Source organism: Diceros bicornis, chromosome 18 (genome assembly GCF_020826845.1).
Source record: "Diceros bicornis minor isolate mBicDic1 chromosome 18, mDicBic1.mat.cur, whole genome shotgun sequence".
NCBI lineage: Eukaryota > Metazoa > Chordata > Mammalia > Perissodactyla > Rhinocerotidae > Diceros > Diceros bicornis.
This window is the reverse complement of record NC_080757.1, coordinates 62,294,704-62,311,361: the sequence shown is the minus strand read 5'-3', so window position 1 is coordinate 62,311,361 and position 16,658 is coordinate 62,294,704. Positions and strand designations below refer to the sequence as shown.

The 16,658-nt window shown below is 50.1% G+C and overlaps 1 protein-coding gene across 7 annotated transcripts in view; it reads right to left on the bottom strand.

Annotated features, from left to right (window-relative positions):
* The window catches only part of TBCD (tubulin folding cofactor D), a 203,592-nt gene that overhangs the window by 30,724 nt on the left and 156,210 nt on the right, over window positions 1-16,658 (bottom strand). For 5 of the 7 annotated variants that reach the window (XM_058561977.1, XM_058561973.1, XM_058561978.1 and 2 more), the window contains 3 exons: window positions 14,419-14,450; window positions 2,475-2,537; window positions 1,448-1,524 (listed from right to left, as the gene is read on the bottom strand). In XM_058561977.1, the coding sequence (XP_058417960.1) occupies window positions 1,448-1,524; window positions 2,475-2,537; window positions 14,419-14,450 (172 nt within the window). The remainder of the gene's footprint in view (window positions 1-1,447; window positions 1,525-2,474; window positions 2,538-14,418; window positions 14,451-16,658) is intronic. The other 2 variants (XM_058561974.1, XM_058561979.1) reach the window with 1 other exon arrangement.

The following is a 16,658-nucleotide window of genomic DNA, read 5'->3' as shown; positions in this document are numbered from 1 at the left end:
GAAACTTTCACTGTTTCTTCCACACAATGAAATCCCACATCTTCTAATGGGAACAGTTAGTCATAAAATGGGGCATTTTTTCTTTTCCAGCAGAAGTAATGAAGGAAAAAGTGTGTGTTATACACCCAGAAGTAACATGGGCAAGGACTCCAGGCGAGCTGTGTACAGGCTTCGTTTAGAGAGGAGTCGGGGCCCAGGGGCGCTGGGAACAGGATGGGGGCTGGACGAGGAGGGACCCTGAGTTCCTCAGGCACCAATCCCGAGGACCACCAGGAGCCGCAGAGCAGGATGGAGGACAGAGCTGAGGAGAGGAGAGCGGAGCAGACGTGACAGCAGCCTCTGAGTTCGTGTGGCACGCAGGCACTCACAGGCCCTCTCCTGAACACCCCCACTGTCCACAGAGGAGGAGCCTGAGCTCGGTGTAGGCCTCTCATGATCATACAGACAGCAATGGGCAAATGCTGGGCTTGTGTGTTCTTTCTACTGCTCCCCCAAATCAGGGAGCCAAGGCCAACAGAGCAGCCCTGGGGAGGGGTGCTGGGGCCAGCAGTGTGGGACTGTGAGCACTGGGAGGGCCCACGGAATGCAGCTCACATCCAGATGTCACTGGTACATATCGGAGAAATATGTACCATGGTCACTGCTGGTGTGAATCAATTATGGATGTCTTAAAAAGGAAATTTTGAGGCATTGATCATGAGCCACTCAAATTCAACTAGTAAAACTGTACTTGGATTCCACAGAATGATCAAGTTACTTAAAAAAAAAAAGGAAGTTGGATGCATTCTACTAACCCAGTGGAAATGCTAAGACACAAAGGAGGCTAGAGAGTTATAAAAGAGACCAGCAGGTATTTCATTTCTTCATCCTCAATACCAAAGCCTAGTTGTTATCAGTACCCATGCTCTCTTCTCTGTAAGGGATAAGCGTTACAGTTCTGCTAGTCCAAGGTTCCCCTGTCCCAGGACAGGACAGCAGTGGCACTCAGCCCCTGGGACACACACACTTTCTTGCTTGCTCAAAATGGCCAACCCTGATCCGTGCAGGCAGACCCTGGACTGCGGTTTCTCATCTGTATATGAGCATCAGGAGCGAAGTTTCCCTCCCTAAAATCCTACAACTAAACAGGACACAGAACTCAACTCAACAAGGAATTACTCTTGATGTATAGAAAAAATGCTTCAAGTTGAATATAATAAAACCAGAAACAGTAATAAAAAAATTTAAATATTCTGGTTACCAATGGCTGCATTTGTTTTCCTGATTATAAATTACACAGACAATACCATCTAGAACTCTAAATATAACTATGACATTTATCAGTTATCACACTAGTGTGTAAAAGGGACTCATAATGCACACAGTCCTTTCAAACAAACACTAAAAATAATAATTAATGTCACTTTCTGTACAACGCAACGGTCGTTAAAATCTTGGCTTACCACACCTTAATCTGTTGTTTAGAATGACTTGAAATAAGATGGAGGTTTCTCAAAGTGTCATTTATCAGCCACTGCCAACCATCTGTTAAAGAAAAAAATTTATTTACTCGAATAAGAATGTTTAGATGAAATTAGAAACAACAAACAGATCTTTTTCTACCTCTTAAATCAAAGTAGACAGTAACCTGTGAGATGATTCTGCAGAAAATCTACAGTAAACCTTCTCCAGGGCATCTAAGATTCTAAAGGCCCTCTCAATTTAAAGGGAGCAAGTCTTCTTTGGGCTGTTGAAATGTTAAAACTGTTACCATGGGACAATCTTTGTTCTTTTATTACACCTGTAAGCCTCAGGTGGTCTCTTCCTGTACCTGTCCCTCCAACTCTCCTCCCAGGGACCCCACCAATAAAAACCCAAACATTTAACTCAATTAGGCAACAAATGCTGAATCTATCCAGTTGTTTTTTTTTTTTAAGTCACAGGATTTCTAAGGCTGCAGAGTGAAGACAGCCAGCCACTGGTGAAGGTGATCCGAGGCCCCTTTCTTACTGCCTCACTGTGGCCAGGTGCCACGGAACGTGGAGGGGATCCAGGCCTGCACAGGGGCCCGGCCTCCACGGCCACAAAAGCTAGTTCTCGCACCTCCTGCCTGGGGAGGCCTCAGCGCCTGCTGCTAGCGCTCCTCTAGTCCTATGAGTGCCTGTGCCCCTCAGGCCTGCACCGTCCGTCTGGGAGAGGAACGGACAAGAATGGTCAGCACTGGGCAAAGCTGTGACGGGCAAAACCACAGCCGGGAGCTCTGAGGAAGGAACCTGACCTCTCGGAAGAGAAGAAGAAGATACTCGTGTCTTTTTGAGCATGGAAGAGTGTGGCACATGCTCATGATTTACAACCAGTTTGTGTAGCAATTTGAAAACAAGGTGTTCTAATATCATCAAACTTTATCATCCAACCTAACAGGTTCATTTTTACTTTTTAACTTGAAGTAGTTCTGGAAGAAAATGCTATGAGTCACTGACAGGAAAAACACTTACCAATTACAGCATCACCTCTGAAGGGCATTTTGGAAAGGGACAAGTTTTCTATTAAAACGCACACTAGGAAGAAAAAGGATAAATGCAGTGTCATTTCTCCAGAAGTGCCCGTCACAGCGCCTGCCCTGCTGGATCTGAGTCCTGTGTGGCAGCACTGAGCCCCTCCTGGCCCCCACCCTGCCCGCTCCAGGGGCCTCAGTGCTGGTGTCCACCCAGCCCTCAGCTGTACAGCCTTGAAGAACCTGCTCTAGACCTGGCCCTGGGGACAGAAGCAGCTCCAGGACCCACCAGAATCATGTAAACCGAGTGCGCTTCAGAGAGCCCCACCCAGTCAAGAGAGCTCCATGTGGCAGCTACAGATGTGACCCCAAAACGAATCCCCAGGGACGACTGACAATTCAGAGGACTCGCAGGCTAGCAGGGCCATCAACATCTACAAGTAACCAGCACCTATAGCAGAGCATCAGGCACCTGCTTGAGACAAGTACCCCAGAGAAGTAAGCTCACATGAGAGAAAAGGGGTCTCCAAAGACGGAGGAAGTGCTCCTGTCACAGGTGAGCACCCGGGGGTCCACCTGGTGTAGAACAGGTGACCACCAGGGATCTACCAGGCATCCGCCAGGGGTAGGACAGGTGAGCACCAGGGATCTACCAGGGATCCACCAGGAGTAGGACAGGTGAGCACCAGGGGTCCACCAGGGGTAGGACAGGTGAGCACCAGGGATCCACCAAGGGTAGGACAGGTGAGCACCAGGGATCTACCAGGGATCCACCAGGAGTAAGACAGGTGAGCACCAGGGGTCCACCAGGGGGTAGGACAGGTGAGCACCCAGGGGGGATCCACCAAGAGTAGGACAGGTGAGCACCGGGGGTCCACCAGGAGTAGCACAGGTGAGCACCGGGGGTCCACAGGAGTAGGACAGGCGAGCACCCAGGGTCCACCAGGGGGTAGGACAGGTGAGCACCTGGGGGGGTCCACCAGGAGTAGGACAGGTGAGCACCCGGGGGGGGGGGTCCACCAGGAGTAGCACAGGTGAGCACCAGGGGTCCACAGGGGTAGGACAGGTGAGCACCGAGGGTCCACCAGGGGGTAGGACAGGTGACCACGCCAGGGGGAGGGTCCACCAGGGGGTAGGACAGGTGACCACCCGGGGGGGGGGGGGTCCACCAGGAGTAGAACAGGTGAGCACCGGGGGTCCACCAGGGCTAGGACAGGTGAGCACCCGGGGACAGGTCCACCAGGGGTCAGGACAAGGTCAGACCAAGAGCACAAGCTGCACGAGGAGATAACGCTTATTACCCTCACCAGGATGGCCCCTGGACCAGCTGCGGTGCTGAAAGCTCTGGTGAACTCCTGACTCCATGAATAGTGCAGTGTCAGTTTTAAATGGAGAAATGATCACCACTTCCCCGGGCAGGGATGTGGCCCAATGTAACCAACAGGTTACAGACCAACCCGCTGCATGGGAAACTAGAAACGTGGATCAAAGACCAGAACCTCCAAGCTTCTCTCTGGCAGCCTCACCGTGAAGGTCCCGACCGTCTGCATGGGGGTCCAACAGGAGAGGCCCTGCGCCTCAGTGAGGAGGGCCAGAGGGCAGGCCGTGCCCACCGTTGGAACCACACCAGTTATCGGCACTCTCCCCTCCACTCTGCCCACCTACCTGGGACAGGCCCCCAGTACTTCCCAGCAAGCCTGGCCTGCTCCCCCAGCACACCACATACCCCCCAAAATGACCATGCATAACTCCTCTCCTCGTATTACCCACACACAATACAAAAAGAGCACAGCCCTTGCACTTGCCATTTCTGTTACACTAAAATGAAAATAGCATTAGTGGCTTTTCTTGATTGTATAAATCATATTTGCTGAAAAAATCCTAACACTACAGAAAAATGTAAGATGGAAAAAGTTACCATTGACATTGTGGTGATCGCCCTTCACTGCACAACTGTGCATGCACCCACCTGACACACCTCCACAGAAATGAGAAAACAACGCCACCTTCGTAGGGACACCCCTTTCTTCTAACTGAAGTCCAGGCTTGACCTGGAGTTTGAGCTCCCAGACCTACCTTGTGCTCAGAGGACCATACAACCGTAGACACCACACACTTGGGTGAAATGTTCATATTCTGCTTTGCCCAATTCTCAATTGGATTCCTTACCTTTTATTGGCAATTTTAAGAAGTCTTTGCAGCCTATAAATAATAACTTTATCTTTCAACTGCAATACAAGTACTTCCTCTAAATCTATATTTTGTCTACTGACTTTATGCACGGTATATTCTTCTATACAAAAGCTTTTAATATTTATTTAAACAAACATTAACTATTTTCTATTGCAAGTTTCTAGTTGTGGAACTATTGCAAGTTTCTAGTTGTGGAACTATTGTCAATTCTGCTAGGTGGTTATGTGCCAAGAGCCAAAAATAAAACAAAACAAATTTTAAAAATCCAAAAAAATAGCCCTTACCAGTTAGAACTACCCAATGAAGTTTTACCATGACATGGTGTTTGGATCTGCTTTACGATTCTGGGGCAGGAGACTGGAAGGAATGTGTTGAGGGAACAGATAAAACAAGAGTAGCAAATACTGAAGCTGGAGAACAGATACATAGGGTTCATTACACTATTTTTCTTTGCTTCTGTGTAGATTTGAAAATTTCCAAATTGAGAAGTTTTTTAGGGACTGACGTTATACTATTTCTCCTAAAATTTCTTTCAAGTTTTTTTAATTTTATTTTTTGTACTTAAGTTTTTAGTTAATCAGAAGTTTATTTTGGGATATGTATGAGGTAAAGACACAATTTTACTTTCTTCCACATGGCCTTTTGTGACACTGCCATTCATTCAATAAGCTATCCTCTTCCCCAAGGTTGGAAATACTTTGTCACATATCAAGTCCATCTGTATCTTTATGTCAGAATCTGTTTCTGGATTCTCTCTTCCGTCTACCAATCTGTTTGCCTGCTTCTAAGAAAATGCCATTCTGTTCTGAATAGAGTAGTTTTACAGTATGTTTTAAGGACTAGGAAATCCAAGTCCTCACTTTTTTTTTAAATAATTTTCTTAGAGATTCGACCTGCATATAAACTTTAAAGGCATCGTATCAAGTTAAAAAAAAAAAACAGCACATGAGAAGATGTTCCAGTTCACTAGCCATTAGGGACATGCAAAAAAAGCCCACAGTGAGATATCGCTACACGACTATCAGAAAGGCTAAAGTTAAAAACAGTGAGAAAACCAAATGCTGGCAAGGCTGTGGAGAAACTGGAACTCTCGTACACTGCTTGTGGGAATGTAAAATGGCACAGACACTGGAAATCTTGGCAGTTTCTTACAAAACAAAACATACACTTACCATAGGACTAGGCAATGAAACTCTTGGGCATTTATCCCAGAGAAATGAAAAGTTATGTTCACATCACACAAAAACAAATATTCTTGGCAGCCTTATTCATAATAGTAAAAGCTGGAGTCAGCCCAAACGTCCCTAAATGAGTGAATAATTAAAACTAACTCTGGTACAAGCAGACAGTGGGATAAAAAGGACAAGCCATTCGGTAGATGTTGGCTCGGGGCTGGTCTTCCTCGGCAAGAGGAGGAGGATTAGCATGGATGTTAGCTCAGGGCTGATCTTCCTCACAAAAAAAAAAAAAAAAGGAGAAGCCATTAACACTGAACAATCCAGAGGGACCTCAGGGGCACTATGGTTTTGGAAAATGTCCACCTCAAAAGCTTACACACCATGTGATTCCACACACATGACATTCTTGAAATGAAAGACTGTAGAGACAGCCAGTTAGTGGCTGTCAGGGGACAGGGAGTGAATGAAGGGGGCGATAGGAGGGAGGTCCTTGTGGTGAACGAGCAGTTCTGTGTCTTGACTGAGGTGTTGGTTATACACACCTAAGCACAGCTGCATAGAACTAGACGCATCATCCATGAACACACGTGAAAACTAGGTAAGTCTGTAGTCTAGTTATGGTATGCTACTGATGTCAATATCATGGCTTTGACATTAACTATAAGATAAGATGCCATCACTGAGGGAAGCTGGGTGACAGATACATGGGGCTCTGTGCACTAATTTTGTAACTTCCTATGAGGCCATAATTATTTCAAAATAGAAGATTTAAAAATGTAACAGACAATTCAGACCAACCCACCAGCTAAGACAATGTTTTTTAAAAAGATGGACAAAATTAAAAACAAACGACATGTGTTCAAAGTCACTGGTGAGCTACCAAGGGACTAAAGAACGACAAGCAAAGCCCCGGAGACCAACAGCCCGTGAGTGAGCAGCCTGTCCCCAAGCAGCTGGCAATTCCAGAGGAGCATTCAAAACCCAGGTCAGAGCTTCTCGACTCTCTCAGGGCTGGTGGGACAAAACATGAAGTCCAGAGCTACCATAGGGAAACTAGGAAACCCCTCACCACGGTTCTGAATCCAAAGGACCAATCCCTAGAAATAAGTATAAAATCCAGGTCAACTGGCTGAAGCCTGTGCTGAATCCCTCAAATCCTGAAACTGGATGGAGATGCCCCAGACCACCAGCACTGCAGCCTCCAGCCAGGAGCAAACGTAAAGGCTTTCTGGGAAAGGACACATTCCCAGGCTTCACAGTATTTCTGCAGTTTTCATACCTAATATCAGGCCTTTACAAACAGAACTATAGAAGCTCTCGATAAGAGTATTATTAGACACAGATTTTAAACTGTGCTTATTTTGCTCAAAGAGGTAAAAGAAATGATTGAAAACTATGACAAGGATATAGAAACTATAAAAAATAAATAGAAATTAGGGCCGGCCCCGTGGCGCAGCAGTTAAGTGCATGCACTCCACTTTGGCGGCCCGGGGTTCACAGGTTCGGATCCCAGGTGCACACCAACACACCACTTGTCACACCATGCTGTGGCGGCATCCCATATAACGTAGAGGAAGATGGGCATGGATGTTAGCCTAGGACCAACCTTCTTCAGCAAAACGAGAAGGATTGGCAACAGGTGTTAGCTCAGGGCTAATCTTCCTCACCAAAAAAATAAAAAATAAAAATAAATGTAGAAATTCTGAAAGACAAAAACACACAAGAAGAATTCAATGGATGGGTTTAATAGCAAATAAGACACAGCTGAAGAGAGAATTAGTGACATGGAATATAGGTCACAGAAAATACCCAAATTGGAAAAGATAGTAAAAGGGGAAGAGAGGGTGCAAGATAGGAAAGATGAAGTGAAATGGTCTAACTCACAGATGACTCAAGCCCCAGAAGCAGAGGTCAGACAGAATCACAGAACAGCAATATTTGAAGAAACAATGGCTGAGAGTTTTTCCAAAAGTGACCCAAAAAATCTACAAAAACTACAGATTACAGGACCGCTGTTAACCCTAGAACCCCAAGCAAGGTAAATACAAAGAAAACGCATTCTAGGTACATCATGGTAAAACGGTGAAAACCAAAGATAAAGACAAAATCTCAAAAGAAGCCAAAGAAAATTAACAGATTACCTCCAATAGAGTAAAGAGAGGCAGATAACTTCTCAACAAAAAAGGAAAAAATTGAGAAGACAACAGAATGCGATCTTTAAAGTGCTAATAAATAAAGGCCTAACTCAACTTTTATACCCAACAAAAATAAAAGACCTTTCCAGACAAACGAATCAGAGAGTTTATTGCCAGCAGACATACACCATGGAGAACACTAAGGAGTGTCTGTTCTTCAGGCCAAAGGAAAGGATCCCCTTGGAACGTCAGAAATGCAGAAAGAAATGAAGAGATTTTAAAACAGTAAATATGTGGGTAAATCTAAATGAATTTTAGACACGAATCTAGACAACTGGAAGACACGACAGCAACAGTGTCAGGAAGCGGAAAGTGGTCACAGGAGGGAGGGGAAGGAGATGCGTGTGCTGGGAGTGGTGCCTGGGTCAGAGAATGGACCCCTGGTGTCCCACGGGAGGAAGGGAACCAGCCGTACGTATTCAAGAACGCTGCAGCTCACTTCACCGATTTCTAAGTGACAATATCCCACCCCCTAGTGGCAGACGCCAGTGCTGCTCACAACACTGTGGTTTCCCTCCCCTCTGGAGGCTCGTGGAGGGACTGCACCTTTACAGATGTTTTAAATCAGGTGTGGTCACAGGACTTGCCCTGGCCAATGAAATGAGAGCAGTAGGAAGCACGTGGCTCCCATGCAAGCGTCGAGAGACGTGTGGGATCTTCCTTCTCCGAACCCCGGCCACATCACAGGTGGTGCAGCCTCTGTCAGCTGCATTCCCGAGGAAGCACACTGCGGAGCAGACTCCCTGCCCTCAGCTGACCACAGAGACATTGTAGCATGAGCAGATAAAAAACTGGTTGTTGTTGGGGGCTGGCCTCGTGGCGTAGCGGTTAAGTGCGCACGCTCCGCTGCTGGCGGCCCGGGGTTCGGATCCCGGGCGTGCACCAATGCACCGCTTGTCAGGCCATGCTGTGGCAGCGTCCCACATAAAGTGGAGGAAGACAGGCAAGGATGTTAGCTCAGGGCCAGTCTTCCTCAGCGAAAAGAGAAAGATCGGCATGGATGTTAGCTCAGGGCTGATCTTCCTCACACACACACACAAAAAAGCAGTAAAAAAAAAAAAAAAAACCACAACTGGTTGTTGTAAGGCACCCATATATTTGGACTGTACAACAGCATGGTGCTCCCTCTCTCCTAGTAAGCTGAGCTCCACAAGCCAGCTCCGCTGCCTACGGCTCTAAGCGGTGAAACCTCAGAGCACGGCCTTGGCATACAGGCCTTCACAATGAGCAGAAAGATGCAAGAGAGGAGAAGAGGCCCCACTCCCGGGCAGCTGGGGACACAGAGCTACGGTTCTGCACATAAAATCACTTTAAATACACTGACTGATCCAGGGCTCGGTAGAGGATGCTCACTCAATACTGCCCTCATTCTCCTGTGCAGCTTATAGGCTTGCATGAGGGTTCACAGCAGAGGCCAGCTTGTTCTGTTATTTCTCTGGTATGTGAGCAGAGGAGTCTGGATCGATGCCCAAGTCTGAGCCATCAGTGCCACGTGACATACAAAGAACCTACAAAGACCAGCGGTCTGACCGGTACCTGACGGCTCGGGGACACATGACATTCTTGACAGTAGCTCAGAACTGACTTGTCTGCATTGTCAAAGGGTATAAATGCCTACGCCAGTAGAGCCCGTGCAGCCCATGCATCTACTAGATTTCTCATTTTGATAAGAACCTGACTTATCTCATTTAAATAAACACATCTAAAACTAAAGACATCAACAAATAGCTGTGCAAGCACGTAACTTAGAAATACGCAAGCAGGTAAGAAAAAAAGGCAGCTGAGAGAAGTGAAAGGGATGATTTTGGAGAAATAAAATTTGGGATTGGGGGTGTAGGGCCGAGACCACTGACACTTTGCAGAACTATTTCACTTTCTGAACTATTTTTACTTAAATAAACTTGAAGGAAAACAATTTATTATGAAGGGAAAAACAAGAATGAGAAAAAAAAAAACCAAGTTTACACCAAGGAGTCAGTCGAGGTCACCAGGGAAGCAGTGGCTTCAGAATGACCCCCCAGAAAGTTAACAAAGAGCCACGCAGGGCAGAGGTGTGGGGACGGGACCACCTGCCAGGAGCTATGGCCTTGGTTGTGGGGTACAGGCCAGCAGAGCCTCCTCTGATCTCCCTTTCCTCCCCTCCTCCTTCAACCGACCCGGCAGGAGCTCCCACTGACCAAAAAGGCTGGAAGCCAGTGGGTCTGAGAGAACAGCAATGCCCCCCACGAGGCACCCCCCTCATGCTGTGCCCCTCACTGTGCGCCCCCTCCAGGCAGCCGCCAGAAGCAGAGAACAGGCAGGAAGGTGGAGCGCGCTTCTGGAGAGTGAATGGAAAGCATCCCACCCACAGCCCCCACAACAGACCGCAAACCGCAGTTATCCTTCCAAACAAAGCCCCCAAGAATTTGAGGTGGTAGGAAAACACCGAAATAGCAGAACAGTTGCTTTGTTTTTTTTTTCAATCTTCGGATTAGCAAAGCAGTTTTTCTGTATCACAACTACTTCGGCACAGACGACTGGGGGTGCAGCCGGTAAATGAAGAGGCGGGAATAGCCACCGCACCTCGAGTTTTTCGGGAAAACATCACCAAGAAACAACTGAGAAGGCGAATCCCTACTCCCCTCTGTCTACCAAAGAGGCAAAAGCAGCATGCGGGGCGAGAGCTGGGCGCAAGGTCGGGCACGGCAGGGCTGGGCGGGGACGCGGCTAGGACGTGGGCGGGGATCTCGGTGGGGCTTGGAGCGGGGCAGGACAGGGTTTCCGGTGAGGCTGGGCGGGGCTCAAGGCATGGCTTGGAGGCAGGGCGCGGCGTAGGGCGGGGTCGAGGGGCCCGGCGTCACGTGGCAGAGACTTCGTGCAGAGCACCCCCACCGCAACCAAGGAAGCCTCAAAGACCCGCGCATCCTTTTCTGCAGCCACTCGAGAAAGCGTCTCTCCCGAGCTGTCTGTGGTGCGTGGACGGGCGGGAGCGCGCGGCTCGGTGTCTCAGCAGCGGTCAGCGCCGCCAGACCGCGCACCTGGCGGCACCCACAGCTACTGACAGCGCATCACGTGAAGCGGTGTGTACCATGTGATGCCAAGTTCATGAGACACGAGGAGGAATGACCCTGCAAGACTCCCCTCCACCTCCGCGGCGGCCAGCTCCAGCTGCGAGGACGACGAACGATCTTTTTATGGTGAACAATTTCTGTTCCCACTCACAAGTAGACCCGCGGGCGACGGGACGTCTGCGAAGGTCGTAGGACCCGCCCTGCGGCCCGGCTGTGCTCGAGCTGCGAGCCAGAGGTCAGAGTGGACCCCAGGGACACTCGCATCCACCCCAAGCCGAGCCACGCCCTAAGTCCGGAACGGCTCATGGATCGTGAGCCTTGGACGATGCTCCGGGAATGACTCGGGGTCATCCGACGGCTCCGCACGGAAAACCCACAGGCGGTCGTGGCCCAGAGCCAGGGCAGAGCAGGCCGAGGTTAGGCCGCTTCTGGATTCACCTCCGCGACGCCTGCCGACCCGCGGGAGACCAGAGCCCGGCGGGGCGCGGACGGCGAGAGACCAACTACCCCGCGGGGAGCTGCCGCCGGCCCCCGACGTCCTCAGGGCGGCCCGTCAGGGGAGGCGAGGCCCCGAGCGCCGTGGTGCGGACAGGACAGCCCAGGCTTCCCCGGGACGCTCTGCGGACAGCCAACGACGTGTCCGTCAAAACCTCACGAAACCGCCAATGTAACACACCCACTCTGCGGAAGCCTCGCTGACCGGGATACGCGACCCCTCAAGGGGGACTGAGACCCAGCCGCGCGGCCAGGGCCCTGGGGCTTCGGCTCGGCGCCCCGCGTTCCTCCTGCCACCGCCTCTCGGAGCTGCTTCCTCCCCACCCCACAGGGGCTCTGGCTCCGTGAGCTCGCGAGCCCGCAGGGCAGGACTGGCTCTGTTCTGTTTTCCACTAGGCCGTGCACAGTGGGTCGTCAGCACACGTGCTCACGTCCCTGCAGCCTGCATACAGTGGGTCCTCAACACACATGCTCACTTCCTGGAGCCCACATACGGTGGGTCCTCAACACATGTGCTCACGTCCCTGCAGCCCGCACACAGTGGGTCCTCAGCACACGGGCTTGCTTCCTGGAGCCCGCACACAGTGGGTCCTCAGCACACATGCTTGCTTCCTGGAGCCCACACACAGTGGGTCCTCAACACTTGCTGACTGAATCAACAGACAAGAGTCCTCATCTCCCTGCTGCCCATCATGCGCTCCTTCCCCTCATCTACTTTTCCATTTGCTGCTCTCCTGAAATGTTTCCACAGCGAGTGGCTTCACATGAAGTCATTCCTGGCTTTGCTTTCCGTTCTCACTGATCAGCGCCTATGTGGTTCGTGCTGGGGTTTACTCTGGTTTTCCTCGGCTGCTTGTATTACCTCTTGCTGTTAAATGTTTTTTGCCCATGCTCTACACAGGCGTGTGTGTGCATGCCCCTGCCACAGACACACACGCGTGGTCTTTGTTGGGTCTCCTGTACCTCCGAGACTGGTGGCGTCACCTCCTGTCTGCTTTGAAACAGCCAACGCCAGTGAGTTCCTAGCACAGAGGTGATGAGCATATGGACCGCGACGGACTGGCCTGTTGACAACATCGCTGTTCAAACTGATCCCAGGAGACCGTGACTTCCGCTTCCAGGTCAGGAAGTGCTCTCCTGTGTGGTCTGACTTAGATGTGGAACAATCCTGGGGGCATAGCCCACTGCCTGGCCTCTGCACCAGTACAGTTCAAGACCTCTTCCGCAACCGGCCACGGCCCCAGGAGGTCCTGCCCACACCCTCACTGTGCCCTCCCTCCCCGTGCTCTGTCCTACCTGGACTGACCCCACACGCACCGCCCACCTCCCTCTTCCTGGATTAACCACCTCGTTCTCCGAGAACCCAGCACACTTCAGCTGTGCCACGTGTAGAACCCCTGATGCCCTCCCACCGGCCAGGACCGTCCCCCCTTCCCTGGGCCGCCCCTCGCCACACTGCTCCTCCTCTGACAGAGGGATGACATGCCAGACCTGCATGAAGTCACCGCTGCCATCTGGGGTTGGGGGATTGACTAGGGGACAGGCTGGGCACGAAACGCAGAACACAGAGCAGCACTGACGCCACAGGGTGGCATGTGGAAAGTCTGACTCCAGCAGCGTTCTGGAAACGCAGGGAGACTGCCTCTGCAGCCGTTCCAAGGGTTTGTATGCTATCTCTAGTCCTTAATAAAACCGAGAATCTCAATCAAATGAAGACCAAGCAAAAGTAGAGAACCGGCAGTTCTTGGTGAGCAAGGGGATTTGGAGCAATTGAGAACGTGAGGGGCCCTGCAACCCCCTTCCCAGGTCGGGTGGCTGCTGGCAGATGTGGACTCTCTCAGAGGAGTAGAGACAGCCCTGGGGGGTCTGAACTGGGTAGGGCAGTGCACGGGAAGAAGGTCAGGAGGGACAGTGACAGCCATGGGAGAAGCCAGAAAGCAGAGACGCAAACAACCACACAAACCAAAGGGTCCGGGAGGGGAGGCCAGGGGCTGCACCGAGCAGTCAGGAATTCAGGCTGATTTCAGTAAATGACTTCTGCCTGGCGGGAGGGGGCACGCAGGGAAGGTAAGGGCTGGAGATGCTGCCCACTCATCTACCAGCCTGGCCTTCTGGTGTGCTGACCGGTCCTCATCACTGGCCTCCTGCTCACCAAGGGCACGTCTGCCACATTGGAGCCCAGTGACCACCCCCGCCCAAGTGAAGGGCTCTCCTGGACCCGGGGCCCATGCACCACCAGGACCACTGGGCAGCTGATTAACATCCAGCAGGCAAGCACATGAGTCCTAGGTTTTCTAGTAGGTTTAGCTGAAAGGATTCAGGAAATCTAGATGTTTGCATGTTGGCATCATTTGAGTTCCCTGCAAACATTTAAATATAATCTGAAAAACTGCTCTTTGCTGTACAGTTCCATTTAGTTTTAATATTGTACTGAAGAGAGAAAGATAGCAATGTTCGACATCCCTTACTTTATCACCCCTTTGTGAAAGACAAATTGTCTTTCCGCTCACCCATCTGACCCCAGCTACTACCAACCCTGTGGCTACCGAAAGATATCAAGACCCCAGGAGCAGAAGCCTGGAGCCTCAGCGGACGCACAGGAGCAGGGGCTGGGGCAGGTCTCAGAAGCTCATGTGTGCAGGCCAGGCACGCCGTGGTAGTTATTCTGATGGAGAAAACCACCCGGCCACTGGTTTCTGCCAAAGGACACACTCACGAAACTTCATGGTACTGAAAAAAATGAATTCGATACCCTTAGGACTTTTTTCTTCCCTCAACACTGGGAATAAAGGATCGCAACCCACCATCTGCAGCCTTCCGTCGCGCAGACCCACCTGCTTGTCTCATGAGTTCTCCTCCTAGACCCCTGAAAATCAATGAGAACATTCAGGGTTAAAGTCTGTTATTATATAAAACAACACAAAACATCATCACCAAGTAACAGATGTAAGTTGAGTCTTCAAAAAATAATAAATGCAACTAATTAACACATTATTACAAATATGAACTACTTTTTATGAAAAACTGTGCTGTAACCATCTTTCAGACATCTTGAGTCCTAACGGATTATTCTGATTTTCAGTTTTTACTAGACACTACGATCTTTACTGGTGTTAATCGCATCATACAACCACACAGAACAAATTCCAAATACTGCTCAACTCTCACTTTGTAAAGATTGAAGGAATTTAAGACACCAAAAAGAAATCATCATGTAGCCCAGGGAAGAGACCACTAATGTTCTATCACGACAAAACCAGGAGAGGAAACCCCACCTGTTCTAGATACCTCATTAACATACTGACAACAGGAGGGTGGGAAACATGAATATAAGAAGCTCTCGGATGAGAAGACAGAAAATTAATTTATGAGACTCTGGCTTCTGGCCCAGATAGAGTAACAGCATCCAGATTTTCCCTCTTGCCTTAAACAACTAGAAAACTGGACAAAATATATGTAACAAAGATTCAGACACTGAAAAACAGAGGTCCCGGGAGGAGGAGAGCGAGCCCCAGGGCACAGCCTGAGGATGGTTCCAGATACAGAGCAAGGAGTGAAGCCCAGCACAGCCACCTATCCTGCTGAGGCAAGGAGGTCCAGACGGAAGGTGGGGAGGCCAAGGTGGCTGGAATCGGAGGGGCTGGGGAGCAGCACAGAGACAGCTCCAGACCTCTGAAGGGGCCCCCTCAAGCTGGGGCTGATTGAAAGTTGAACATGCAAGGAAAGAATGAGAGATAAATGTCACACAAGACAACTGGCCTGAACTCTTAAAAAAAGACTATCTCACGGAAAACAAAAGAGGAGGGACTGAATACTTCCAACACAGTCCATGAAGCTGAGTAGATCCTGGCTCATGGAGGAGGGCGGAAGCTACAAGAACACTGGAAGACAACTGGGGGGACCTGAGCTCACGAGTCCCGTGGGTTTGCGGCTGACAGTGTGGTTGTGAAGAATGATGGTGCAGGATATGCAGGAGAAGGCTCTCTGGGCATGCATCCTCAGGTTTTAGAGCTGAAACATCATGCCTACAACTTACTTTCCACCAAAAAAAAAAAAAAAAAACAGTATAAAGAGAGACACGCCCACTAGCTAAGACAAAGCAAATGGTCAAAATGTTAATAAGTGATGAAGCCGGGGAAAAGAGGTACAGGGATTCATTGTACTATTCTTTTAATTTTGTTTAGGCCCATAATTCAAGATGAAACGTTGGAGGTGAGAGAAAAGCAGTCCTTTCTACACCCTGTCCCAGGGAGACTTTTCTGAGCACAGGAAACCAAAGAAAACGCATTCCTCATGCCACTCAGATCAGCGAGAAAGCAAAGGGAGAGCCTCGCAGAGACCAAGGAGACCCGGCGCCCTTGAGGCCCCATGGCCACTGCTCCCAAGACACCTGAATCAGGAGCCTCCAAAGGGCCTCAGCTTTACTCACAGAAGGGACAGGAGCACACTCCCTGGAGGACCACAGCATGGGGCTGGGGGCCACAGTGATGCCCAAGCCTGGGGGTTGCCTCAACGCGCAGACCACACATGCATCTTGCATATCCCATTCCAAGGTCAAGATCCATCTTCACTCGACTATGTGAGCTGCCATTTCCATTTACCCAAAGTTCACATTTCTTTAAAATTAAGACTTCTGTGCTTCTCTTCTGCAAATGATGACCTGTCACCACTCTTGCAGAAGGCCTGACACTGCTGGACGACCTGCAGGGACTGGGATGTGGCCATCACAAGCAATAATGCCACCACGTACTCAAGCGTCACAGGAAATTCAACCCAGGGCTTCCAGTGCGCTCCGGGCCCACTGATGGGCAGCACACGCCCCTCAGAGCTGTCAGGTTTGAGAACTTGGGCATTCCCAGTGAGACGTGAGCCACTGCAGCCTGGCCAGCACTCCCAGCCCTCCCCCTCTCCCCAAAGAGGAACGAACTTTCCATCAACCCTGCTGGACATGGCAATGCTCAGAGCTCCCACAGCGCACAGCAGTTCTCCCAGCACAACCCTGCCCGGCGGGCCAGCACTGACAACCTGGGGTGTCACAAGGACAGCTCCCCGTTAGCCTGTCAGAACCTCCAGG